The 26,854-nt window shown below is 43.9% G+C and overlaps 1 protein-coding gene across 4 annotated transcripts in view; it reads left to right on the forward strand.

The window, feature by feature from the left end:
* The first annotated feature begins 786 nt into the window (after positions 1 to 786).
* Positions 787 to 26,854, forward strand: part of PAMR1 (peptidase domain containing associated with muscle regeneration 1) — a 64,493-nt gene continuing 38,425 nt past the window's right edge. Inside the window, exons 1-4 of one of the 4 annotated variants that reach the window (XM_034769685.1) lie at positions 787 to 1,028; positions 15,034 to 15,210; positions 16,024 to 16,152; positions 22,740 to 22,854. In XM_034769685.1, the coding sequence (XP_034625576.1) occupies positions 15,039 to 15,210; positions 16,024 to 16,152; positions 22,740 to 22,854 (416 nt within the window). In that variant the 5' untranslated portion in view covers positions 787 to 1,028; positions 15,034 to 15,038. The remainder of the gene's footprint in view (positions 1,029 to 15,033; positions 15,211 to 16,023; positions 16,153 to 22,739; positions 22,855 to 26,854) is intronic. The other 3 variants (XM_034769684.1, XM_034769687.1, XM_034769686.1) reach the window with 3 other exon arrangements.

Here is a 26,854-nt window from a genome sequence, read left to right on the forward strand (position 1 = left end):
ATATAAAAGTTGAACCAAATTAAAATGCAACAAAAAAATTGATGTGTTCCCTTGAAATATTTAGATTTCAACAAAACTACATTTTCCAATGGAAAACTAAGTTTGTCAACCATCCCTAGGGTAGGTGTTCCGAGCCATTCCTTTTGCACTTTGCATTTTATAGCCATAATGGAACAAATCTTTAAATAACCTTATTCATTATTTGATCCCTGCATAAAAATGTGTGTTACAGTAGTGGTGTTGTAGCCATCTTGGTCTCAGGATGTTGGAGAGACAAAGTACATGGGTCCAATATCTTTTACTGGACCAGCTTCTGTTGGTGAAAGAGACAAACTTTCAAGCCTACACAGAGCTCTGCTTCAGGTTATGTTATGACAGAAGCATCCTTGAGCAGCACATTTCACATGGCGAGGATTCCTGGCCACTGATGGGGGTGGTAGGAATGCTCTCCCCATGCACAGAGCATGCCCAGCCTTTCACTAACGTGCATCATTCCACCAGCACACAAACTCCTGCACAATTAAAGGGACCTTGCACTGAGCACCTCCTACTGGGGATACAGGCACCTTCTGCTCATTTACACTAGCTGGTAAGACATACAAAGGATTTTTTTTCCTTTATAATTTCTTCCCTTTGAAGATGAAAAATGCTGTCTAAATGTGGGCATTATTCCCCTTAATGGAGCATATATGGGGTGGAGATCAATAAAGTGGGTTGCTGCTGGAGCCCAGAAAGGGTTAATGCAGCAGTGGAGAGGTTTGGGGTGACGTCGCGCTTCTGGACGCCTGAGAAGTCTCTTGAAGGTAGTTCCCCTCTGGTGATGATGGGAGTGAGCAGAGGTCTGAAATCCGAGATGCCTCGCAGCCTGGACTTGGTGAGGTCCCAGTAAAAGCAGCTCGCCTGCTATCCCTCTCCCTAAGCAGTCACTCCGTTGCATTGGCCTGGGCAGCATGGAGCTAGCCCCCTGGACTCACATAGGACTCGCACTCCTCCAGCTCCTTTTCATCTCCTGCTTGCCAAGAGGTACTGTAAGTAAGCGAGTGCATTCTATACAAGGCTGAATGCTTCCCTTCCCTTTACTGTGGTCAGGGGGCTTTGATCTCTTGCTGCTGTCCTGAGAAGTGGAGAGATCCGAAGGGATGTTAATAATAGAAGGGGCTTATTTATTATTTATTTATTTATTGATTGATTGCTGGCACCAGGGAGAAACATCCAGGATAATTTCCCGAGACATTTAACAGACTTAAAAGGGAAACAACTGGCTGAATTTATTGGCCAGTGGCCATCAAGAGAAGGGGCTGCAATCACTTCATCTACTTAGTGCTTTATTTTCTTAACACTCCGTGCTAAGGAAATAATGATAAAAGGGGCATTTAAGTCTATGATTTGTAAAGTGTAATTTGTTTGTCTTGGCAACAGAGAGACTTTCCTCTCCAGCTCCAACACCAAGAAAAAAAAAAAAAAAAAAAAAAACAAGAGGGAAAGAAGGAAAACAAAAGCCACACATTGTTTCCGACCTGAGCTTAAGTTCTGCCAGTATTAGTGTTGTAAAAGGGAAACCTTGTTAAAGCTGGATGATCTTTTTATAGCAAATTCTGATTCCACTTTCTGCTGAACCAGCATACTCAGTTCCCTCTTGATAAGGTTAACAATGAGCATTTCGATAGAAGCACACATTTACTATGATTATTCCTAAGAATGTGCATTGTTTACACGTGAATGTGGTTCTAGCTACTTATAAACACTGGCTCCTAATGTCAGCTCTTTGTGCTGCTCTGTGAGGAGTGTTACTCGTTAGAAACAAGCAGAGGACTCAGAGATAAGGTGCCTCTAAATCAGTGTTTCTCAACGACCGGTCCGTGGACCAGTGCTGGTCCCTGAGAGATCCCTGACATAGTTTAGGAAGGCAGCATGCTGGTCCCTGGTATCAAAAAGATAGAGAAACACTGCTCACATTTCAGTTGTGAGAGACCCATGATATCGGAATTCCCAGTAAGGTAAGTATCTCTTTAAAAAACTAATGACGGTAAATGTCAAGTAAACACTCCAGTGACCCAGACAATGCAGCTTTCAATAGCTATAAATAAAACAGTATTTATGATAATGGCTCAGGATCCTCCCCAGTCTCGGTGGGGAGAGGGGACATAAACAGAGTGGTTTCCCTCTGTCGCAGGTTTATTCTTGTCTCCCAGGTAGGCCCTGGGTGGAGGATGGGCACTTTCTATGCAGGTCACGTGCTTCCAAAATGTTAACAACCTCCCTCCAAAAGGTTCTGACTCAGTGATATAAGTGAACATTCCCTGGGAAAAATACTCTGCCTCCCACTCCACTAAACCCATTAATTCTTTCCATTGCTCTCCCTCCCAAATGCATCAACCTTTTGTCTCCAACCCTCAGTCCACAACTTATCATGCTTCACTCTCTCCTCTACCTGATGTGTCTCTGCTACCAGCAGCTGTTCCTTACCCTAGCAGCAGTGATGGCAGGTGGGTCCGTCCATCCCACAACCTCTGCTGGTGGCAAAAGAATAACCCCACAGCCTCTAGCTTTGGGGTGGTGGTTCTAGTGGGGAGTAAATCCCCCTTAGGTGTTGGGCTGGGTGGTCAGTGGTGGATGAGTGCCTTTTTGGAACTGGAGGTGGGCAGGTCTCTCCTGACTGCTGAAGGCCTCAGAGGTGGGAGGAGGAGCAGGTCTTTACCAGGCTGATGATGGTGGTGGAATGGGTTTTCCTTGGCTGGTGATTGGAGGAATGGGCCTCCAGGTTCCCTGCTGGTACTAGTTCTTCAGATGCTGGGAAGGTAGACACAAGCATGGCAAGAGGTGAGCTACGGTGGTTATAGGACTCCCTCTCAATGCAGCAGCACCTTGGCCCTATCTCCTCTCCTGCTCCTCCTCTTGCACTGCTATAGCTGGTGGCAGGGAGGAGTGCAGGGACTATGTGGTGATTTCCCCACATACACCTAGAGGATTTGGTGGGGGATGCAAGAAGGGAGTTCCCCATACAGCAGGGTCACTCAGCAAAGATGGACCATTTTAAAGAGCAGAGCAGCCTTCACATTTGGGGGCAGGTTCAGAAACAATGTTTGCCACCTCCCCAGGGAAGTAACCAATTTCTGTCCATGATTATCACACCCTACTGAACAGAGTTTGTGGGGATTTGGGGATAGGGTGGGTTAAAATTAGGGAGTTGGGTTTTGGAATAAACCTGAAGCATAGCTGATTCGTATTTCCTAAAAAGGGTGTGTGTATGCTGAGGTCCTCTAGTCTCTTGCTGCAGAAGGGGACCCCAAATGCATTCAAGATACATCCAGATGCATTCAATCTTAGTGACTGGGTTACCTCAGTTTACGTATTTTTAGACTCTTCACAAGGACAAAGGGCTAGAGACTTTCATTCTAAATGAAAGCTGGGATTATCTTTTATAGGACCCCAAGGGCCAGACCTGGTAACAAGAGGCTTGCAGGATTCCCAGCTCATCAGTGCCCTGTACATTGTCCATCCACCAAACCCACAAGACCCCCACCTTAATACTGCCAGTGTCAGTATTACTTTGGGTGCTGTCTCCTATGTGAGATGGAACCCCAACATTCCGAGTTTCCAGGAGCAGCAGCCATATGGATATATTAGAGGGGGATGGGGGTCAGGGGCCATAGAAGCAATATAGATGCTCTAGTTTAGGGAGCGAACCCCATGTCCATTGTGGAGAGTGGGGTAAATCCCACATCCCCATGGGAACAATTCAGAAGAAATTCTGGGATGGGAACCTCATGGATTTTCCCGATATTTCTGCATGTAATTGCAAGGAACGTTATTTGTAAGTAAACCTGCTGAGGTGCTCAGGATGATGGACAAGAATTCATAATAAAGACTAGAGACTAGTTCAGTCCAAAATCCTTTCTCCAAACACCCACAGATTCTGGGGCTGTTCAGAGATGGATTTGAACTTTGGGGCTTGCCCTTCTCTGTAGAATGGAAAGGATCAACACACTCCACACTTTGGGAAAGTTCAGCTCGATATCCTAATAAAGATCTGAGCTCTGTGGGCTTGGGCTCCATGTGCTGGTGGGCTCTCCCTCCAGCTCAGGAAAGAAACAGTGTCCTGCCCAAGTCCATTTCAGGCCCTTGCCTCTCAGCACAGTTCACTGATCAAACACAAAAACTCAGGAGTAACACCAGACAAAGCAATTCCCCTGCCCAGCGTGGCCTGTAGTCCTCAGAGACCTTTCATCTTTCCTCTCAGTGGTGGAAGGAAGCCACACCTTTCCCTTAAATCATGCTAGCTCATGTAACAGGCAGGTAGCCCTTAACTCTTTCCTGACTGTTTTACCCAGTCACAGGCCCGTCTCAAACAAACTCATGATAGCAAACTAACTACAGCAAGATAATAATGCCAAAACTACACAGGGGAAGCTGAGAGGGGGGCAGGGTTGGGCCAGACTGGCCCAGAGTGCTTTAGAGGCTGAAAGCATCCCGCTCATTCTGGTTTATGGCCTGTATTTTGGCCTGACTGGTCAAAAACCTGCATTGAGGAGGTGGGGTTTGAGGTTTCCAGGGCATGGGGAGGTGTGGGTTGAAGAGGAGGGTGCTCGAGATGGTTGGGATCTGAACAAGGTTTGCTGTGGTCTGTACTTGTAGCATAGCATTCTGGCCAGTGACCCAACCAGCTGCCCTGAAGGGGAAGAGGGAATTTGAGTGGGCTCAGTATAAGGCAATGAAGAAGGGAGAAAGTTCTCAATATGGGGCAATGGTGGGTGTGATAAAAATTGCCTTTGGGGAAAAAAAGGTGCTGTTGAAATATGGGGAGCAAGGAACTGAGAGCTGCCGCTGGGGCAAATATCAACCCCCTAGTGCCTTTCATGGCTGCCTATAAATTAGAGTCCCCAAAATGGCAGTAGAAATACCTGCTGGGATGAGGTGGCCTGTAGAACACTGCAGTATTTATTGTACAATGGGGATTTGTAGGGCTGGTGTTGCCATGTTGGAATTAGAACGTGTACAACATTGACTTTCTTGTGCTCGGAGTTCTGCTGACCACTCATATGGTGTCACGTCAGCAATGAAGATCAAGCACCAGAAAACCCTAGAAATATTCTTGTTATGTGCTGTTTGTGCCATCATACTACCTAGATGGCCAACTTCCAGCCCCAGCACATACCAAGTTACTCTCAGACTTTTTCAAACAACCTCACTTTTGTCAGACTTTTACTTGGCCTTGTTTTTAGTTACATGGAGGTATTTTCAGAGTTGCTTTTTAGGATGGGTCAGGCAAGGCCATTCATATAGTGAAACAAACTTCAAAACCATTTTGAAATTCCTGTTTATGACAGGACAAAGACCTGAAAAGTCATTTGTTCCCCCACTAACAATCTTTCTTTTCCTTTCTACAGAGGAAAAGCTTATGGGAGGTTTTCGTTGTTGTATTCTTGCTAAGAAGCAAAGTTCCTGTGTTTATAAAGGGTACGACTGGCTGGTGCTTATTCTGCAGCCATCCAGGAACTTCACAGTTCTGGGCCACTCAGTACTTCATTGCAGTATTCAGAGCCTCTTGCATCAAAACAGGCCCCACTTCTTGAACTACAGTAGATTCTCCACTACCTGTTATCAGTGTAGAGCAGTGGTTCTCAACCCACCGCCTGTGGGCTGTTTGCAGCCCAATCAGCACACAGCTGCGGCCCATGTGACATCCTGAGGGACATATAGGTAGTATACATATTGTGTGGATGAGGCCCACATAACACAGAGAGTTGCATATGTGGCCCACGATGGTTAAACAGGTTAAGAACCACTGGTGTAGGGCTTATAAAACACAGTTGATCAGACCTGATCCAGCAGCAGGCAGTTGTATTTATTATATAAATACTATATATATATAGTATATATACTAAATAATTTATTCAATACTTTAAAAAATACAGTACTTAAATGGAAAGTATTTTTGTGGGTAGTTTAGTCCACTTCAAATATACTTCTGCATCTGGAACTAAAAATAGCTTCAGCACTTAAAAAAATGACAAAAATATCATTTAATAACACTTACAGCACTTTTTGTCTTTATAAATATTCACTATCTAAGGGGACAATGTTAGCCAGGAATCTAAGCAATGCCTAAAAAAGAATTAAAAGCAGTATCAGCACTTGTCCCTGAATTCCCCTGCCAATTTTTGTGGTTTATGTACAAGCACTTTCTCTTTGTTTTCCTTCCCTCCATTATTTCTGTGTAAATGCCACACAAATAGCAGGGAAAACATGCTAACAGGGGAAACAATGACTCTGAGTCCTCATAAAGTTGCTGTCCAATGCACAAAGTAATCCAACTGAATAGAACAGGAAAATATTTTTCCCGCTCAGCTATCTTAGTTGTTTCCAAGAATTACAAGAAGTACAAACATTTCAGAGAGGAGTATGATCTTTAAAGTTGACATTATTGTCTTCATCCTTACAACATCTGTAGGAAGCTGGGTATTATGAGCATCATTTGTACAATGTGGAAACTGAGGCAAAAAGAGGGTAAAACAAAGACCTTCATTTTCAGCAGCGATTCGTGATTTTGGTTGCCTCACTTTCTGAGTGCCCAACTTGAGATATTTTGAAGGGGCTTGATTTTCAGAGGTGCCGAGCACCAACTACTACGGCTGCAATCCACTGGGGCTGCAGATGTGTAGCACCTTTAAAATCAGGTCCCTAGATCTCTCAAATGGGGCACCCAAAATACAAGGCATCCAAAATTAGTGCTCTGTGGCTATGTTGACATTGCATTCAGCAGTGTGACTGGAACACACACAAACGTACCCAAGCTAGCTTTGATCTAGCTAGTGCAGCAGCAGGGACTAGGCACTTGAGTACATACCTAGGGTCCCAAGAGGGCTTCAGTGATGTACCCAAAATCAATAAGAATTAGTTTTAGGGTCGGTGTTAGAATGCTATTGTTCCTGACTCCCAGGCTTGTGCTCAGACCACTAGACAATGACTGAAATCCTGGGCCTGTTACGGTCAGTGGGAAAGTTTTGCTATTCACTTCAGTGAAGCCAGGATTCTCTCTTGTTTACAGCTGATAAATTATATAGCTGCTGCGTGTGCTCAGAGCTCTCATAGACTTAAATGTCAGTTCAGCCCACAACACCTACAGGATGGGGACCAGAGACTGATTGCAATATTATCAAGAATGAAAGTACAATGGAATTAAAAAATAAAGCACATTTAAAACCAATGAGCACAGACCTGAAAGGGAAAGAAAATGTATCACCACTTGTTGGGTTTCACCTCTGTCAGTGCTATTTTTTTTTTTTTTGTAACGAGAAAAACTCATTTCAAAGGTATTACACTAGGGAACATAGTTTAATGTGAAAAGCTTTTAAAAATTGCTCCTTGAAATTCAGACACAAGCTTTCGCCATACAAGAGAACAGTTGTTAATGAGTTTCATAGAGTAAGAAGAAAATAAAATAAAAAGGGTCATATTTTTCCTGTCTAACATGAATTGGTTATATAAACATCCAAAGGGATGTAAAGGGAGTATATCTGTTCAAGCTTACTCTTAATTATAAAACACTTTCAATTTGCACAGCACAATTGTCAGAATTCTGGACATAATTACTTAACGGGAAAACTCATGTAATTTAGGCCTCCAGATTAGGTGCAGCCCATTATTAAAATAGAAATAACTTGTGATTTGTTTAACATTAATAAAAACAGTTTTTAAAATGGATTTCCATAGTCCCCTGGAGTGTTTGCAACATAAATTTTGCAACAATGTACTAAGGAAACTGAATGTAAGCAAAAGTGAACTTGACCAGTCTTTTATCATTGGCAAAAATAAAGGAAGGTCAAAAAATTACAGCATACAAAAAAAGTCCAAAATAATTTATTTCTGTTGAAGTATTTCATTTGTAATTAATGCTTAATTATTAAGACTGGTAGTGCCCAAACTGTGATTAGTAACATGGATTTTAGTTTTTTTTAAATGTGGGATTAGGTTTTTATAAATTAACTATTTTATCTTGACAACTTCGCCTTATGTCCAGTATATTTGAGGATGTTGCTACCAGAAAAGTGACATCAAGATATTTGCAGGAATGTTTCTTATTAATATTTTAACAATTTAGATCTGGATCCACAAATATATTTTGTCTCATAACCTCCATAGATTTCAATAGGATCTAGGCATTAGCTGTTATCTAGCAATTTCATCCCTAGATCTCAAAGCGTAGACTAGGAATGAGGGCAAGTATCACTATTTAGATTTTACAGCTGGAGAAAGTGAGCCATGAGAAAGCAGAAGTAGCTTGTAGGATTTGAAATTGTAGTAATTCAAACAATAATAAGAATGTGTTTATACTCTCTTCCTTTCTCTTGGGGACCATCTGACTGTTGGATCCAGCAGTGCCATAGGAGTCTCTCTCTTTTTGTGAGTTTTGGACAGCATTAATGTATCATTTTTGTATAAAGAGTATGGGAAGTGGGGCACTGCCCTCTTTTTTCTTTAGTTACTGGGGGGGAAAGTGTGGATGTGTATTTTGAAAATCAGGATTAAATGAACTAACTAGTTTGAGATGAAAAACTGTATATCTCATTCCGAATCCCCCGGAGTCATCCAGTCCCTGACAAACCATGGCTAGTATGGAGCCATTGACCTATGAGGGAAAGTCTCTGTACCCCAGTTTTCCATTCTCTTCTGATATCCAGTCCATGCTAACCTGGATCTGGTTGCAGCTAATAACTTAAAGGTGCAGGCAGGGCCAGTGCTACCATTTAGGCCAACTAGGCGGTTGCCTAGGGCGCCAAGATTTGGGGGTGCCAAAAAGTGGTGCCCCAATTTTTTTTTTTACAGCGGCTGCTGCGCTGGGAGGGGGAGGGAGTCTGAGCCGCCGGCAGGCAGCCCAAGGATTCCCCTGGGTCAGTGCGCCGCCAGCAGCCCAGGAGTTCCCCAGGTCAGCGCGCCGCCGGCAGTGCAGGGGAACCCCTGGATCAGCATGCCACTGGCAGTCTAGGGGAACCCCTGGGTCAGAGCTGCCGCACGGATCCCCGGGCCGGGGGGTGGGGAGCTGCCCCGGGGGGGGTGCCTCAGGGCGGGTTGGGAGCTGCCGTATGGCTCCCCGGGCCTGGGGGGGAGTTGCTGCGGGGGGGGGGGAGAGGCTCAGGGCAGGGGGGGTGCTGTGGGGGGGGGGGCGCGGGAGGGAGGGGGGGGGGGCGGGGAGCTGCCGCAGGGCTGGGGGGGGGCACAAGGTGGAAGTTTTGCCTAGGGCGCGAAACTTCCTTGCACCAGCCCTGGGTGCAGGGTAACATTTTCAAACATGCCTTAGGCTAGGTCTACACTATAATCTTCCACTGGCATGGCTATATTGAGATGAGATTTGATCCCTTACCAACACAGTTGTGCTGGCAAAAGCCCCCAACATAGATGCAATTATACCTCCAGAAGTATAGTTTGTTTTGTTTGATGGGGGGGTGGGGGGAATGTCAAATAAGCTATGCCAGCAAAATCCACAGCTCTGCTGGTATAAATTGCAGACGCCCTCGTATATCTTGCTGGTATAGTATACTGGTACTACCGAAAAAACACACTCTTATATGGGAATGAGAGTGTCCATGGGGAATTTAGTGCTATAACTAACCTTAGCTTATACCCGTATAACTTTCCATGTAGACAAGCCCTTGGTCACTTAGGAGCCTAAATCCCATTGATTTTAAATGGGATTTAGGTGCTTAACACTTGTTGAATGTTTATGTGGAAGGTTTTGTATCTCACTCCCAATGCCCTAGAACCATCCATTTGCCTCCCCCTACAACCTGGAACTAGTCTGGTTGCCCCTGATCTATGACCGGGTTGCCAGTGATCTAGCGGTGAAATGCTGGTGCTTTTTTGGCTCACTCTAACGGTCACTGAAGTCAGTGTCAAGACTTGACGAGAGTGAAATCAGGCCCATATCCCATTGTCAGCCCCCAAGAGCTACATGCTCTCCCAGCCCTCAGACTGAGTAAAGCTGGTGATTTAGATTTGCTCTCTCTCCCATCCACCTCTCCCTTATTTCAGTAAGACCTTATTGTCTGTGCAAACCCTTTTAAACTTTTAAGCTTATTTTTTTTTAAATTTAAAGCAATACCATGAAACTATTTTGTGGTGGGGGGGTGCAGAGTGTGCAAAGAGAGACTGCACCCCTCTCTGGAGAGGTTTCCAGCTCTTCGGAAGGGTGCAGTGAAAGCTAAACTTTGGATGCTTGTGTTTTCATTGAATTGCAAACAATAGTTCTGTCAGCCCCTCAGATGTGAACCTTCCCGAGTAGTAATAAAATAATTTCTTGTGGGACTTTATCACCTCGTTCTCTGAGGTCCTGCAGTTTGGGATAGAATTGCATTTGAGGTTTGGCAAGGAGGCGGATGGGTGAGTCATACGTATGCCCCGACCATCCCAGTGATGGGAAAAACAGACACTCTTCTGTCAAGGCGATGTGATTAATAAACTGTTTCAGTTCCTCTGCCACACTCCATGCTGGGCAGCACAAGCAGGTCGCTCAGTGGGAGGGGGCAGCTGCCTTTTTGGAAAGGTGAAGATGAAATAAGTCTATTTGAAACAAGGAAGAAAAGTATCCTAGGCAGGAAGGAAAGAGAAATGATGTCGGAGGCTGACAGCCAGGGAGCATTCCTCAGGACTTGTCTTGCTGTGGATTCATTTGCAGAGTGCATTGGGTACTAATGAAAGGTTGACAGCCCTGAAGATTAGCCATGGAGCTGCTACAGTGCAAAGGCCCAGATTCATCCCTGGGCCAGTCCTGTGTGATATATGGTATATAAGTGGGAATATGAGTATCATTTTTACAGAGGCGAAAAGAGGTTAAGAACAAAGGCCTGCATTTTCCACAGGACCAGACTCTCCTATTCAGCAATTCAGCTCCCAGAACAAACTAAACTGAACCTCATTCTGCAATAGCCTTGATAGGCACGTCTACAGTGCAGGTGGAGTGAGCCCTCCAGCTCTGGTGCACAGACTTGTATTAGTGGGGCTCATGTTAGTGTGCTGAAAATAGCTGTGTGGATCCTGCGGAGGCTTGGGTTAACCACCCAAGGGGTGAGAGCCTCGAGTGAGTCTTTGGGCTCTCTGATGAGACAGTTCACAAAGGGGTCATTAGTACATAGTGAGCTGGGGATGCCAGGCTGGATCCCTTCATTTCTGCTGGGTACTGAACAACCATCAGATGGTAATGGCCTTATGAACCATAATGCCCCCCAACATTACAGGTGCATTTATGTGCTTACTAATAACCGCGAGTGCAAATAAAAAGGATGCACACATCTAAGTACCTTACTGAACCTGCAGACCAGGTAGATAGACCTGGAAACGTACCCACAATAGCAAAGGCTAGGTTGAAGATCTCTTAAAAATCAGATCCCAGCTCACTACCGCCAAACAGGACTGGACTCGAACCAGTGACTGAGAGGTGAAAAGTTCCACACTACACTGACATGCTCCTAAGTCAACCAGTTACTCCCACCCACTCTCTGACACCTTTCCCCCTGCCATTTGCACTCTTTAATAACATTGCTCTTTCTTGCTCACAGTTTCCATGACCTGGAGCTGGTTTCTTATGTGCAGTTTGTGCCTGGATCTAATGGCCTTTTCTTCCATCATGAAGACCTTATAAATTAGCCCATTGTTTGTTTGCTTGTTCTTGTTTTCATGTTTCAGATAAATATTTTGCATGGGGAGTTTTGCAACTCAGCCTCTTTTTGAGTCACTTCAAGTCTCTGCCTGGACATGTTTCACACTCTCCGGAAATACAGCTGCTGGCTACAAGTCAGACTTGCTCCTTTGAAGGGTGCTTCTATTAAGCAAAGTCAAGCCACTAACTGCCCCACAAATATTTTAGCCATGATTCATAATGGTCAGCTTCTAATTTATTGCATTTAGCTCCACCAATCAATCCCACCTCCCCTCTTCCTTCCTCTCCCCTCAATTATGAAAGTAATGGTGAAGGGTGAGTGGGGGAGTAAACTGAGTCCCAAAAAGGGATGAAGTGACATACTGCCCCCAAAAGCAAGAGGATAGCAGCAGGGGAGCAATTATGCCTCTCTGAGTCACAGTTCCTTCCTGGAGCTCCTGCTGGGGCAGAGTATCTATGTGCTCTTCTAAAGGCTCCATCTAGCCTTCATCAAGACAAAAATGGTCTTTAATATATGTTAGCTGCTCTTTTTATGTCCACTTTAAAGTGTCCAAGCAAAATATCCCTTTCGCCTTTTATTACACAGGGTGAGGAGACATCTGTGTAAAGCAAGCTGGAGTCCAGAGTTACTAAAGACACACTGTCAAATCTTTATGTAGATTAAAAAAAAAAAAGTGTACAAAACCTAAGAACAAGAGATTCCATTATTTTTTTTAAATCCGGAGGAAATGGTTGAAAATGCCAGACACACGAATTCCCCTGCCATGTGTACTCCCCAAACTTTGCAGCCCGGTGTTAGTGCATGAGAACCTGAACGTGAATTAAATTGGTTATAAATCAACGGAAAGCCCATTTCGGTGTCTGCAAGAAGTGAGCAAGCAGCAGACACAGGGAAAAGGAAATCTGATGTTTACAATTCTTTAAGGGCCAGAGTCTGCTAACCCTTACGTATGCTGCTTTACTCTGCAAATAGACCTGTTGATTTCAACATGAGTAAAAAGAGAAGAATCTGGCCTGTGGGTCTGGTCTAGTTGTACCAATGTAATTAAAGCTGTGATTTGATATCAGTTTAGTTAAAAACACTAACAATGTTGTATGTGGATACTCAGATTGATTTAAACCTGGCTTATATCAGTTGCATTGGTAAATTTATCAGCACAATCTAAACTGATATAGATCCCATTTATCGCTATGTACTAGAAATCTTTAAGAAAATGAGATTTCCAGCTTGATTTTGGAAACCGAAGAGATTTACATAAAATTTGTTAAACCTTCCAAATTTCAGGGTATTTGTTCAGGGGTTCAGCTTTCACTAGGAATGAGATGCTTTCTAGGACAGCTAATTGCATTGTTGTTTTTTAATGGTGGATGGTGAGATGTGTTGAATTGGAATGTCAAAAGTTGAGCAGTTTTAATTAGGAGGAAGGTCTTGGCTGAGGGTGAATAGTGGTGAACAGGGACAGGCAAAATCAGATAATTATACCTTTGTAATCAATTTGCTTAGGAATCTGCATAAAATACAGTTCACAGACAATCTATACATCATATATCTGTATCTCTGTACAAGAAAGAGGTATAGTTATGTGTTTAGTGGACCCAATGTGGTCCAGTTGTTTGTCTGCTCATCTGGGAGTTAGGAGACTTGAGTTTAATTCTTGGCTACTGTTTTTGCTCTGGGACCACGGGAAAAGACCCGCCACCTCCTCAGTTGCCCATTTGTAAAATGGGGGTAATGATACGTATCTTTGTAAAGCCCTTTGAGACCTATGGATGAAAAGTGTTATATAAGAATTAAGTATTATTATGATTTTAATACAAGCATATATTATTGGACTGGAAAATTACCAAACAAACCACCACCTCACCAAATGTCAGGAGTTGCTTTTTTGTTGTAGATGGAAAGAAGGTAGGCACCAATCAGGCTTAGAATGCAAACTGACTTTCAACTAACTATGGAGTCCAAACTGTGATGCAGTTTCCAGGAGTTTGTGAGTCCAGAGCAGGGAATAGGCTATGGAATTACACCAGGGATGAATTTTGCCTACAGCGATTTAGCTCTCCAGCTAAATACAAAAATCAAGAAGCTGTAGGTGGTCCCTTTTTGCTGGGCTAACTAACTATTATTAAGAAGAAAGGCAAGCTTCTGAGACTCAGGCTTTATCAGGCCATGGAGAATTGAGTGAGGCAGAACTACCACTGAATCCTACAGAGAGTTAATTCAGACCTCATAATTAAATTATGAGACACACTGAATCAAAAAGGAACTGTGTGAAAAGGAAGCCAGGTAGCATGGATGGGAGTTCCGCTCCTTAATAGCAATGTCTGGTTTGTTGCAATAACAAAGCAATTCTGTCACTCAGAACAAAAGGGAAAGAATATTCTGTGGCCAAAAAGGAAAAAAGAGGGTCTCATTATGTTTCTTTCACATCTCATCTCTCCAGTCTGCTCTCTCACTTCTTATTATCAGGCTCCACGAAAACAGCCATCAGGTCTGTCAACTGGTTAAGAGACATGCTGACAGCATCATGAGCTCATTAGATTCCAATTTGTAGAGTTTAGACAGTATGGTGGAGGAAGGGAGATGGGATCTGTAGAGTTACTGTATTAGTCTGCAGTCACTATCCAAGGTATTTCAAGCTGTGGTTTCTTAGAAGGGCACTGTCAGGATAGATTAAATCTCAAAATGTAGCAGGGAGAGGTAATTAAAAATGATTTAAAAACCCTTATCTAATTAGAAATGTTATCATGAAATGAAATTTCAAACAAACAAAAATCAATGGAAAAAACGGTTTTCTCTTGCAATGAAAGCAGTGCTGTGCTAGTGAAGTGAAACTAGGAAATAAACTGGACTAGAAGCCAGAAGTGAAATTGACCTCTCCATTTGGACTCCCCATTCTCCAAGCTGCATGAATAGCAAAATAAGACACAAAATGGCAGGAAAATTAAAGAGTCCAGCAGATATTTTAAATTGTTTTGGAATAAATAATCTAAATTGGAGATGAGATAGTGAATAAGGCCTGGGATTTTTAAAAAGAGCTTTAAAGTGAAAATGTCCCTTCAAATTGAAGTTTTTCCCCTCTGAATGCAGAAGCAGGGAAGTCTACCAGAGAAAGGAAGGAACATATTTCCTTAATTCTGGGCTCAGTGCCTCTTTGGCTGGCAATGCAGATCTGCCTCTTTGTGTTTTAGCCACCCAAACTCAATTTATATTTTGGCAGGATCAGATATGTTATAACGTGGTTTGTCATTTGTCATGTTGCAGGCCTGGGACAACCTCATGCCATATATGATCTGACTATTAACGGAATAACAATCAGTGAACTGGGTAATTCTCTGCATTTTATGCATTATTTCTTCCCCACCTTACTTTCTGTTTTCAGAATACATGGTGATCAATGAAAACTGCCCTGGAGCTGAATGGAATATCATGTGCCGGGAATGCTGTGAATATGACCAGATCCAGTGTGTCTGCCCGGGCGGGAAAGAAAAAGTGGGCTACACCATTCCCTGCTGCAGGAATGAGGAAAATGAGTGTGACTCCTGTTTAATCCACCCAGGTGTGTTGGTTTGTAACATTGTCCCTTGTACCTCTTGTGCTCTCACGCAGGGTTTGTGGTGAAGTGCCAGCATGTGTAGCCGGTCGTTGTGCACAGAGCCAGATGGGGCACACAGCCCATTTTGGCTGTCTGACTTCATGGATTGCTTTTAGTCTCCTCAGGGATCCATCTGTGCCAGTGCAAGCAGCTCCTGCACCATTGTGAGCTAATGCGTTCAGCATATGGCCTCATGTAGCACCATTGCTGGTCCCACTATGGGCTGAGAGTTTCCAGGGTTCTCTGTGCAAGCCTGGAAGCTCTCCACAAGGTAAAGTCATAACTAGTTTCACACAGGTCATTTCTGGCTGGGGATTTGATTTCCTCAGCCTCCGGATCTGGTTTGTACATTGCATTATTAAATGAGAGGGGAAAGAGGCTGGGGAGTTCGGACTCTTCAGAAAGCAATGGGAAAGCAAAGTTAAAAGTAGAAAGAGGGAGAACCAGCTGAGAACAAATTAGATTTACTTACAACCAGGGATGGAGCCACGGCTGCATTGACATCCAAACTCACACTTCCCTGAACGGTGTTCAGAGCAGGGGGGATGGGATGTAGACATACAGGGCAGCTACCAAGATCAGATCCAGATTTGAGAGCTTGAACTTGGCAAAGTGGGGGACAGATGAGATCCACAGTACTCAGCACCATGAAGATCACAAGGTCATTTGGATTGTGAAACACAAACTAACAGATTCCTCCCCCGCTTTCCTCCCCCCATCCTCTCCCTCCCACACCAGCTGTCTAGATGTCATTCAACAAACTGACTCTGCTTTCAGGCTGCACCATTTTTGAGAACTGCAAGTCCTGCCGCAACGGCTCCTGGGGTGGAACGCTAGACGACTTCTACATCAAAGGGATCTACTGTGCGGAGTGCAGAGCAGGCTGGTACGGAGGGGACTGCATGAGTAAGTGCCCTCAGTGAGATACCCTACAACTGGGCAGGGTGGCACTGGGGATATAGTAGAGGGGATAGAGGAGGGGGTGACTTAATCAGGTCATAGGAATTGCCATGCTATACCAAACCGGTGGTCCAGTTAGTTCAGCATCCTGCCTCTGAGAATGGCCAGTACCAGAGGGTTCAGAGGAGGGTGTAAGAAATCCTGCCGGGAGCGGTTATGTAATAATATGCAGTGCTCAGAGGGATAACTACCTGCTTGCCCTCATCAGTGAGAGGTGGGCTTAGGCTCTGAAGCATGAGTGTTTATAAGCCTTCCAAACTCCTGATGTAGTTTTTTAATCATTAACTATTGTAACTTTGGATGTTCTAATTATCCATGTTATTTCTTTGGATTTAGACAGAAATAAAAGGGGTGCCTAACCAAACACTACAGAGGCACTTGAGGAAGCATAAAGATTTACAAGAACAATTATATTAAATAGCAGCTTCTCCCCACAGCCAGCAAAACTCAGGCCCCAACAAAGCACAAATCTCTCCTCACACAGATCTAACCACCTCCCACAGCAGAAATGCAGTGCCTTGTAACTTACTCTAACGGTCTAAAGACTGGGGCTATTTCAGACCAGGGTGGGGCTATTTCAGGTCTTGTTCCAGAGTATATAAAATAATGGAAAAAAATTTTGTTTGCGTCCTGCTGAGCTCTTGGCCTCAATGTTCTCTTCTGCTAGGGAGTTCCAAAGGCTAATGGTATAAAAAGGTATTTCTTTTTCTCAGTTTTAAATCTGCTGCCTTTCATTTTCATTGCCTATCTCCTTGCCCTTGTATTATGAAAAAGGATGAATAGTAGCCCCTCATGTACCTTCTCTGTTCTAGTCATTATTTTGTACACATTTATCATGTGTCCTCTTATTCATAGCTTCCTAGGCCAGAAGGGACCATTGTGATAATCTAGTCTGACGCCTGCATAGCACAGGCCATAGACTTTCAGTAGATAAAAATAAAAATTCATGGTGTAAGTATCAGTCTTTAAATACCTAAACTGTCTAGATCAGCAAGTTCTAACTTGAGCAGAGTCCATTCAGGCCTCCATTCCTCTGAGGCCGATAAGCTGAGTTTCTCACAGTTTGCAACGTGGGTTTTTTCTGACGACATTTTAAAAACCAGCGACTGTTCTGATCTGTGTTGATACTAAAGATCCCATCACACTTTCCATAAGAGTAGAGATAGGAAAGAACCATTGGGTCCATCGAGTCCTTCCTCCTTCTGCCAGCACAGGTTCTGGCTACACTTTGAGTTGGGGGCATAATTCCCAGCTTAAGGAGACATACCCGTGCTAGCTCTGATCAAGCCATTGTGCTAAAAATAAACTGTAGCCATTTTGGCTCAAGTGGCAGGAGGAACTAGGATGGGTTTCTTGGACTAAAATTTGGCTGGTCAAGGCATGCATGCAATCCATCAGCCAGCCCATACCATATGACAAGGCATCGCATCAAGATGCATTACGGCCCTTGTGTTCACATCTGGAATATTGCATTCATTCTGGGCACTTCGCTAGCAGAAGGGTGTCAATCGACTGAGGGGATACAAAGGAGAGCAACAAATGTGACCTGTCTGCCCGGTGCTGTATCTAAACACTGGAGTGCGCTTTGCTAGTGAACACATTCCTTTTTCCAGCACCGTGAATGGCTGCTTATCCATGTTCTGCACATTTACATGGCTTAGCCTTGAACGAAGATCATCAGTGTGGGGAATAGTTTTGCTAAATGAGCCAAAAAAGTGGGGCCTTTGTGGCTGAACTGGCAGAAACTGCCATTCTAAGGTTTTCTCAGCTGAAATTCACTGCTCACATCTGAATGTTTCTTTTCAGCGATGAGAGCTGACCCTCTGTATGTGGGACACATAATTTTTTCCAATATGGCCTAAATTTTATTCTATGATTGAACATTTAAAATGCACAGGCAGCTGGGGTGCTATACACACTGCAAGCATGATGCTTTAGAGTTTGCATTCTGGAGTGAAAAGACCCTATAGTTACTTAAAATCAGAACAATTTCCATTGGTCAGAGGACTAAAAGCATTGTTTTCAAAAGCAATTGCAGCCTACACTAGGAGAGTGTGGTCCTTTGTCTCCCTCTAGAGGTGGTCCAAATATGAAGTTTATGAGTCTGCTTCTGCTTCTCGCTAGAGGAGTTAGTCTTTTAGTTTAAGGGACAGAATCTCTTGCTTTTAGATCAAAAGGTTCCAGGGTCAAATCTTACTGATGGCCTGAGCAGAATCAGTTCCATAATCACTGTCTGAAAAATATTGAGAGTGGATTGCTATATGAAAAGAAAGACTTTTTTGTAGTTGGCAAAAAAATAAAATAAAAAAAAAATCTTAAAGCTTCATTTTTTGGTCCATCACTTCAGTTTGCAGTCTGTGATTTCCCATTAGAGTTGAGCAAATAATCACTTATAGAATCATTTACTTGTTTAATAGACTTTCCCTTCTTTTTCTGGTGGCGGAATGGCTGGGAGCTGATCTCAGATTACTCATTATTTGACATTTTTTGCAAATTGCCTTGCTGTTTGACACTTAAATGGGGGAAACACGAGCTTTGTTATGTAGTTGTGATTGGTCATGTAAGTCACATGGAGATTTCCCGGCTGTAATCAGGTTTCAGGTGCAAACACTCCAGGTAATCAGGTTTCAGTGTGCAAACTTTACACATGGTGTGAACAAACATATGTGTGAGTTATCGCTATTTCTTGCTTTTAAATACTTGGGAGGTGCTCAGAGACTGTAAGATAACAGAGGCTGTATAAGTGACCGCTAGAGACCTCTGAGTGTATTATTCCTTTTCATATTTAATGCAGTAAAAACTCTTCATGTTTAAATGGAAACGAAGCATTTCCCATCTGCAACAGCAGAACGTCAGAGTCAGAAGGGTTCTTCACTACGGAGTAGGGTGACCAGACAGCAAGTGTGAAAAATCGGGACGGGGTGGGGGGTAATAGGAGCCTATATAAGAAAAAGAGCCAAAAATCGGGACTGTCCCTATAAAATCGGGACATCTGGTCACCCTACTACGGAGTGGAGGCCCATTTTGCTGCAGAGTACTTGGGACCTGTGCATATGTGAATACATGTGGACCAGAGAGATTAAAGGGAGAGAGACGCACCCTTTTCTGTGGTGTAAAATACACTGCAGTACTGCAATCCACTCACCAGATGGTGCCCAGAAGCTCTTAAATGGCTTCTTTTAATGTGTAAAGACAACAGACATTGCAATGGGTTATAAGCTGAATGAGGCAAACTGATTTTTCTTTTCCTTGTGTCATGGTTTGCTGGGTGGAAAGTCACAATATTAAGTAAGAATAAGACAAATGAGGACAAAATTCACTTCAAATGGTGCATAAAGGTACACAGCTGCACTTGAGCCTCTGGGGCCTTCATTTTAACACTGGGCTGTTTTGATGAGGATTTAGACAGGTGTTATCAAACTTTTGTATTGGTGACCCCTTTCACATAGCAAGCCTCTGTGTGCGACCCCCCTTATAAATTAAAAACACTTTTTTACATATTTAACACCATTATAAATGCTGGAGACAAAGCGGGGTTTGGGGTGGAGGCTGACAGATCGTGACTCCCCATGTAATAACCTTGTGACCCCGTGAGGGGTCCCAACCCCCAGCTTGAGAACCCCTGATTTAGAAAGTCTTTATTTGGAGAAAATAAAGGAGAAGGATATGAATTTTTCTCTGGACCCTGACCCTTAAATATTCTTGAGAAGGCGAGTGCACATGTACACACACACACTCCCATTACAGTAAACATATTACTGATGAGATGACTGATTGCTTAAATATGTAGGGCTAAATTAAGCCCATCACTGTGAAGTGTGCCCAAGTGGGGAGAGAACAATTTTGGGTCATTATTCACTTAGAGTCAGAGGCCTTCACTTCTTGATCACCACCATTAAGTCTACCATTACCAGTCCTCCTGAGCCACCCAGGTTCTGTCTGTCTCTCTCGCTCCCTCCACCCCCCAGCAAATTTCTGAATGCCAGTGGATGTAACACTTCTATCATTGTTGCTTTGTCTCCCGTCTTGGCTCCTGATGGAACCCCACACTGATGCTGGGAAACCCAAACAACAGGTGTTGAACTGTGACCAGATGTCTCCTCCCCCAATATGAACTCTCATAATGGAATAGAACTCAAAAGACTCTTGAGTTGTTTTTTCTCTCAGTTCCAGGCCTCAGAGAAGAATCTTTATGTGCCGCTGAAAGCAGCTTTTTTTTTCCAGACAGGAAAGGAACCCTGATGCTGACACTTTTCCAAAGTGGATTATTTTTTTCTGAAAGAAGCCGGATTTGCCAGCATTAGTGGCTGGGGTACAAATTATTCTTGAGAATTTTCCAGGTTTCCCACAGATTTAGAAGGCAAAGAAATAAGATCCCATTTGATCAGAAGGTGATGGAGCTGTTGTTTGCCTGCTGTTTGTCTGGGGGAGGCAGCACAATGTCTGCTAGAGGAGCAGGAGAAAGGGTGAAGATCTGATCTGATCTCGGATGTGCTTCACGCAGAGAAGCAAATCTGAGAATATTCTTTTGGAGGAAGTCTCTGAATGGCTCCTCTTTAGCCTTCAGACCACCTGCTTTGTTGGCCAAACCTACTTCCTTGGCATGGACGTTCAGAAGTTCAGACTGTACTGTTCCAAATAGAAAAGTGCATTTAGTATGCCCTGCACATAAGCATTCTTTTGCTTCCCTTTGTGAAAGGCAGGAGTGCAAAGGAAGCTCAAAAGGCCCTGGTTACAAAAGGGAAGCTTTCTTTGAGGTGATCCAAGAACCTTGTCACGCAATCTGAAGATTTCCCGCCGCTTTGTCTCAGGTTGTTTTTGAGGCAGGAGCCAGTAACAATGCAAGGTCCCTTTCCTTGCTGTGGGAAGGCACATTATCATGTGCACTGTAGCAGATTCTGGCATCCTAGCTGCATCCTAATGGGCCTACAAGAGTGTAGTAATTATTTTAATCTTTTACATGAGGAACCAACTAAACCCCAGTGTAGGATGAAACACTTGTGATGAACTCCTCTGAGCGGGAGTGCTGTTTCATCAGGTTCCACTTAATTGCGGGTAGCTGAGGGTAAACCGACAAAGCATGTTTTATTAGATAGACAATTCTTAACAGGAAACAGGAGCAATTGACCTTCAATTTTCCCATGTCTCTCACCATAGTTCAGACACATAAGGCCTAATTTTCAGAGGCTGACTTCAATGGAAGCTCTGGATGCTCTGCACTTGTGAAAATCAGGTCACTTCCACACTCGCTTGTCCTCCAAAGGGAAGTGTGGCTTATGGCAAATGCCACTTACAGTTACAGTCCCGTCAGTCAAGAGGGAGTGCACTGAGCAGCTCAGGATCCCTGTTTGGGAATGGATCAAACTTATTGATTCTCAGTCAAGGAGCAATGAATGGACTAAGGAGGCTGAAAAGCTTCTGGGAAGTCTCTTGGCCCCTCCTCCACAGCTTAACTACAGTCTGTTAGCCTCTTCCAACAGTTCTCTCTCCTATGCTTGGTCTGCAGCCTACCCATAATCCCCAAGTGCAGGCATGTTATTACCCACAATGCAATTCCTAGCACAGAAGATGCGGTCAGAATCATCCAGCAGTGTATTAACAGAATGCTTAATGAAAATCCTGATAAGCTGTAAGACTCCAGGGAAAGGTGTAGCCAAAAAATTAGGCATCAAAAGATGTGATGTGCATGGTATGTGATAACATAACTCTGTACCTTCACATAAGTAATGTTTATAAAGTTCTTTAGGATCCTTGACAAGGATTCTCTCATTGAAATAGGCATTATTATTCCCATTCTACAAGCGGGGAAATTGAGGTATAATGCAGTTAAGTGACATACTCCAGATGTTTGGTGGCAGAGCTGAAAATAGAACCCAGGATTCCTTACTCCCAGTCCTCTGCGTTAAAAGTGTTCCTTTAACTCCAGGCTGTGGGGAAGAGGAGCAGATCAAGTATGGATTACTGAAATTTAGGTCCAGGATTGGAAAGGGATCCAGTGGTGCTCCAGATGCAGCCGTCCCTCTCAAAACTTTACCGTATCCCACCTACTTTGCCACAGCTCTGCAGGCCTCACTTTGACTAGTTGCTGAGTGGGAGACTGCAAAGGTTAAACGTCTCCCTCTTAACCACATCCACATGTCGGCATGTGAAAAAAGAGGATGAAGGGGACAAGGACTGAGGGAAGGAATCCTTCTGAGGAGGGGTAGGAAGGAACTAGGATTAGGGGAGCCCCACATTTTAGGGTAGGACTTGGGGAGGCCAAATATTGGTGAGTCCAGACCTTAGCTATGATTAATCTGGTGCTGATGTGGAGAGATGATACTATATAAGCTTAAAGGAAGGGTGTTGAATTTCTAGATAATGCTGAAATAATATAGTAGCATAATAATACTAATAATATAGTGGGGCATTTTAGTCATTCAGGAAGTTGCCTCAGATGTTAGTATGTCAAACAAGTCTATTCTGGCCCCTTCTCCCTGAGATGCTGACTGAAGGTTTCTAATGGACTCGCTGTTTTTACTTTTCCTCTTCAGGATGTGGGCAGGTTCTTCGGGCTTCCAAGGGTCAGATTTTGCTGGAGAGCTACCCACTGAATGCACACTGTGAATGGACCATTCATGTTAAACCTGGGTTTATCATCGAATTAAGGTAAGTGGGAGGTGAATTTCAGCAAATTCTGTCTTCTGTATGAAGCAAGGTGGCATGTGTAACAGATGGGAATCACATTTTGATCTACAGTTGGGTCAGACTCTGGTGGCTCTATGGCAAAGAAAGTGCTGCCTCCATCTTAGGAAGGTACTCCATATTTGGCACCTGACCCAGCAGGAGACCTGGGAATCTGCACTACTGGCCATGTTCTGTCTTCAGTTCTTTCTTGGAACACCAGCTGATACCAATGGACGTTTCTAGAGACATCCAGGGCAACATATATCCCTAGGTGCCATTATGGTCAGAGCATCCAATGGTCCAACAGGGAAGCACCAGGCTAGTGTAGAATGGATTCACTGAAGACAAAACTCAGGAGTGTTTTGGGGCAGGGAGAAACAGGCTCAGGTTACTCTGAATTTGTGTGAAAACAATTCACAGTTAGTTAACTGGTGCGGTTCTGAAACCCATTCTCATTAATGTACCTTTCCCCCCCATAGAATCACAGACATTAGAGAGGGAAACTCCCTCAGACAGAGATGGAAAATGCCTCACATGAGGGGATGCCCACCACTTGTTGTAGACTTCAATAGATCACATGGTCAGGAAGTATTTCCTGATATTCAGCCTAAATTTTTCCTTTCTAAATTTCATATAATTACATCAAGTGATGTCCTCTTGAACTACCCTAAATAATTCCTTTCCATCCCTGATGCCTATAAGCTTCCTATATTTGTATCATTAGTTGTTCAGTCAATCTACGTATCTAGCCCTTTTAATCTTCCCCAATGGCTCAGTCTCCTCAGCCCTTCATCAGGGTTTCTTTTCCGGTGCCTGAGAGTCTTCATTTGGTGCAATTAATTTTGTTTTTGAATGTGTGTGGCAAAGAGCTCACACATACAGCAGAAAGCTCGGCAGGGGATCAGATTCAGTCCCCACCAGCAACTACAATAAGAACATGAGTTAAAGGCTTCACATCAATCTTTCACCAGCTTTGGAGACCAGGCAAAGAAACAATGTTAGGTGCACAAACACATTTCTAACCACAGATTTAAAGATAGCTTTAATATTAAATCAGAGGAAGGAAAATCACCCAAGGAGAAAATAAATGTGGGGGTTCTTTTGACATTAACACCAGCCCCTTTATCATGCTCACTACTGTGTAGTTATTAGCAACAATAATTACAAACACTAACAGTGGTGAAACCTCCTCAGAGCAAGTGCAAGTTTCTGTAGGTACCTTCAGGAGTGGCCAGATATAGCAGTGCCTATAACATGGTACTGGGAGTTTGGTATTCAGATGACTGATGCTGCTCTGTACTACTCTTAATGGGACTGAGACACATTTCCTTTGCTTTTACAAGTGCATTGTTGGATTGGGCTGTAGCTCACTCTGTGCAAAAAGCAACAAGATTATAAATGATATTGCTTTACATTTATGTACGAGATTCTTTCATTCCTAAGGATGCCAAAGTGCTTCACAAACGGTGGGCTTGACCCTGCTTTCAATCCTAACAGTGGGGGCAGGATTGGGTCCTATGTTTTACAGCATCAGTGAATGCAGCTATCTCTGGGGTGGAGGATGCCAGCTGACTGGCACAGATCAGCAATGTACAAGAAAGAAAGGAGAAGGCAAACCTCTACACTTGCCAATAGTGCAATGGGATCTTTAATTGCCAGGCAGAGTAGACAGGGTATTTGTTTTTAAGGTGTCATCTGCAAGAGCATTGTAGGGTATGCTGCATGGGAAGCCTGCTAGGAATTAAACCTGCAGCTCTATACTACTCTGTCCCCCCCCTTTCAAGGGGGAGGAGTGATGGTTCTGTGCCTGTGAATGTGTGTTACTACTCAAGCCCTTTGAAATTGTTATCACTACTGCTGCCACAGGGCGCAAGGTATCTGATTTGAATGGACATGTGGCATTACCCTTGTGAGAGCTTCCTTCTAGCTGATTTGATCATCTTTCCATTGTGGCCATTTCCCACACAGTTCAGCAAACTCAATACTAACCCTCTACCTCCCTTGCCACAGAGTCCCACTGTTAGGGTGAAAGTGTCCAGAAGCAGAGTCTGATGAGGGAGCTTCCACTGTTGGGTTTAGGAGACTCAGTACTTTAAACTCCACCAAATCCTTCCATCCTGGTCCTTCTGCCTGTGCCTGGCTCTTTAGACTTACTCCACTTCCACATAAACAAGCAGATTCCCTCTGCCATTGTTACTCTCAGCTCAGAATAGTAATTGTTAGCAAACGGTTTGCGGAGTCAGCATGATTCCTGACAACAGCACTCCATGTTTCCTGGTCTCTACATAGCCCCAGCAAACCCTGTGTGATTGCCACCGGGCAATGCTGGTGATCCTATCTGTGTGAAGCAGAAAGGAAACAAGTGACCCCTAGACACCAGCCAGGCCAGGTTTCTATCCCTTTCATCAGGCCTCTGTTTGTTATCTTCCCAAACATAGCAAGAAAGGTATACAAAAAACCAACACTGACAACAATCTGCTTAAAGGTCTGGACTAGGATCTACCAGCTGGTCCTATTTACCAGCAAATATCCTTCCCCTGCTCCCCTCCCCTGCATTGCTAAGCTCTCCTTTATATTCCAGTTGAGAGTGTGGGCTAGTCAGGAGTGCTGATCAGCTGTGTCAGCTGATTCCCAGCACCTGTCTGGGGGGCTGCTCTCTGGCCTAGGGTCAGCTGCTCCCTATCTCTCTCTTCTCCCCTCCCCCCAGCCAGAGCTTTAAAAGGGCAGATTGCCCTGTTGCAGTGGAGTGTGTGTATATCTTTTTTTTTTTTTTATAAATAAAAAATATAAACTCTCTTAATCTTACAGGACTGAAAATAAATCATCTTCTGACTTGAGATGTGCTATGCTGTCCTAGGAGATTTGGCTGACCAGGCCTGCTTTGATAAATGGTTGCTGTAGTAGTTTGTTTTGTGTGTGCATTTTCTAGCCTCATTTTTCTTTAATTTGTGATTTATCATGCTCCCTCAGCCCATGTCACATCAGGAGATGAGAAACAGCTCTCTAGGTAACGCACAACTCACAATCATTTTCTTTTATGCTGTGACAGAGCTGTATCTTGGAATTGTTCTTTTCCTTTGGAGAGAAGCTCAGCCCCTCCCAAGAGGTGTATTCTGAATGCACCCACTAATAACATCACCTCACTCCTTTTCAGTCTGAGGATCTCCAAGCATTTCATTAACATCAGGGAATTTGGCATTATAATATCCAGGACAGTTAGGAAAATAGCCCCAATTTTACAGGTGAGGAAATTAAGGTTAAATAACTTGCCCATAACTGTGCTTTAGTCAACAATAGACTCCAAGATTTCAAAAGAGTTCAGTTGACTCCAGTGGGAGCAGAGTTAGGACAATGAGAACTTCTGAAAATCCTGTGCCAGGTCTGTCAGCTCCCATCCCTGCACCTTAGCCATGAGGCCTTGCCAGGGCTGGCGCAACCCATTAGGTGACCTAGGTGGTTGCCTAGGATTCTACAATTTGGGAGGCGGTGACTGTGGTGGTATTTTGGCGGTGGGACCTTCCGCCGCCTCTGTGGGGGGCGGCTTTTTGGGGCGGGACCTTCCGCCGCCTAGGGCAGCAGAAAAGCTGGTGGTGCTCCTGGGCCTTGTGCATTTGTATGAATCTATTGCTTCTGTAAGAGCAGATCCCAGGGCTTGATCAGCCAAAGAGAGTTTGTTCTGAGGATGTCATGCTGGTAACTTGATATCTCATGGGTAAGTAACAGAGTGTCAGACAGAACTGGAATTTGGACTCACCAATTGCTCTTGAAGTTTAAGTGAAACTGAGATGAATTAATGTCTGATGTTTATTGAAAGCAGTTGCCATTTTTTTCTCATCCACCTTCCAACAGACCCTTATGAAAACTCTGGGCCATATCTTCCTCTGGTGTAACTTGGTACAGTGCCATTCAACTGCTCATTCAATGGAGCTATGCCGATTTACACCAGCTGAGGTTCAGCTGTTTCTCCAAACACAAAAATAAG

The sequence above is a fragment of the Trachemys scripta genome, chromosome 4, assembly GCF_013100865.1.
Source record: "Trachemys scripta elegans isolate TJP31775 chromosome 4, CAS_Tse_1.0, whole genome shotgun sequence".
Taxonomy (NCBI): domain Eukaryota; kingdom Metazoa; phylum Chordata; order Testudines; family Emydidae; genus Trachemys; species Trachemys scripta.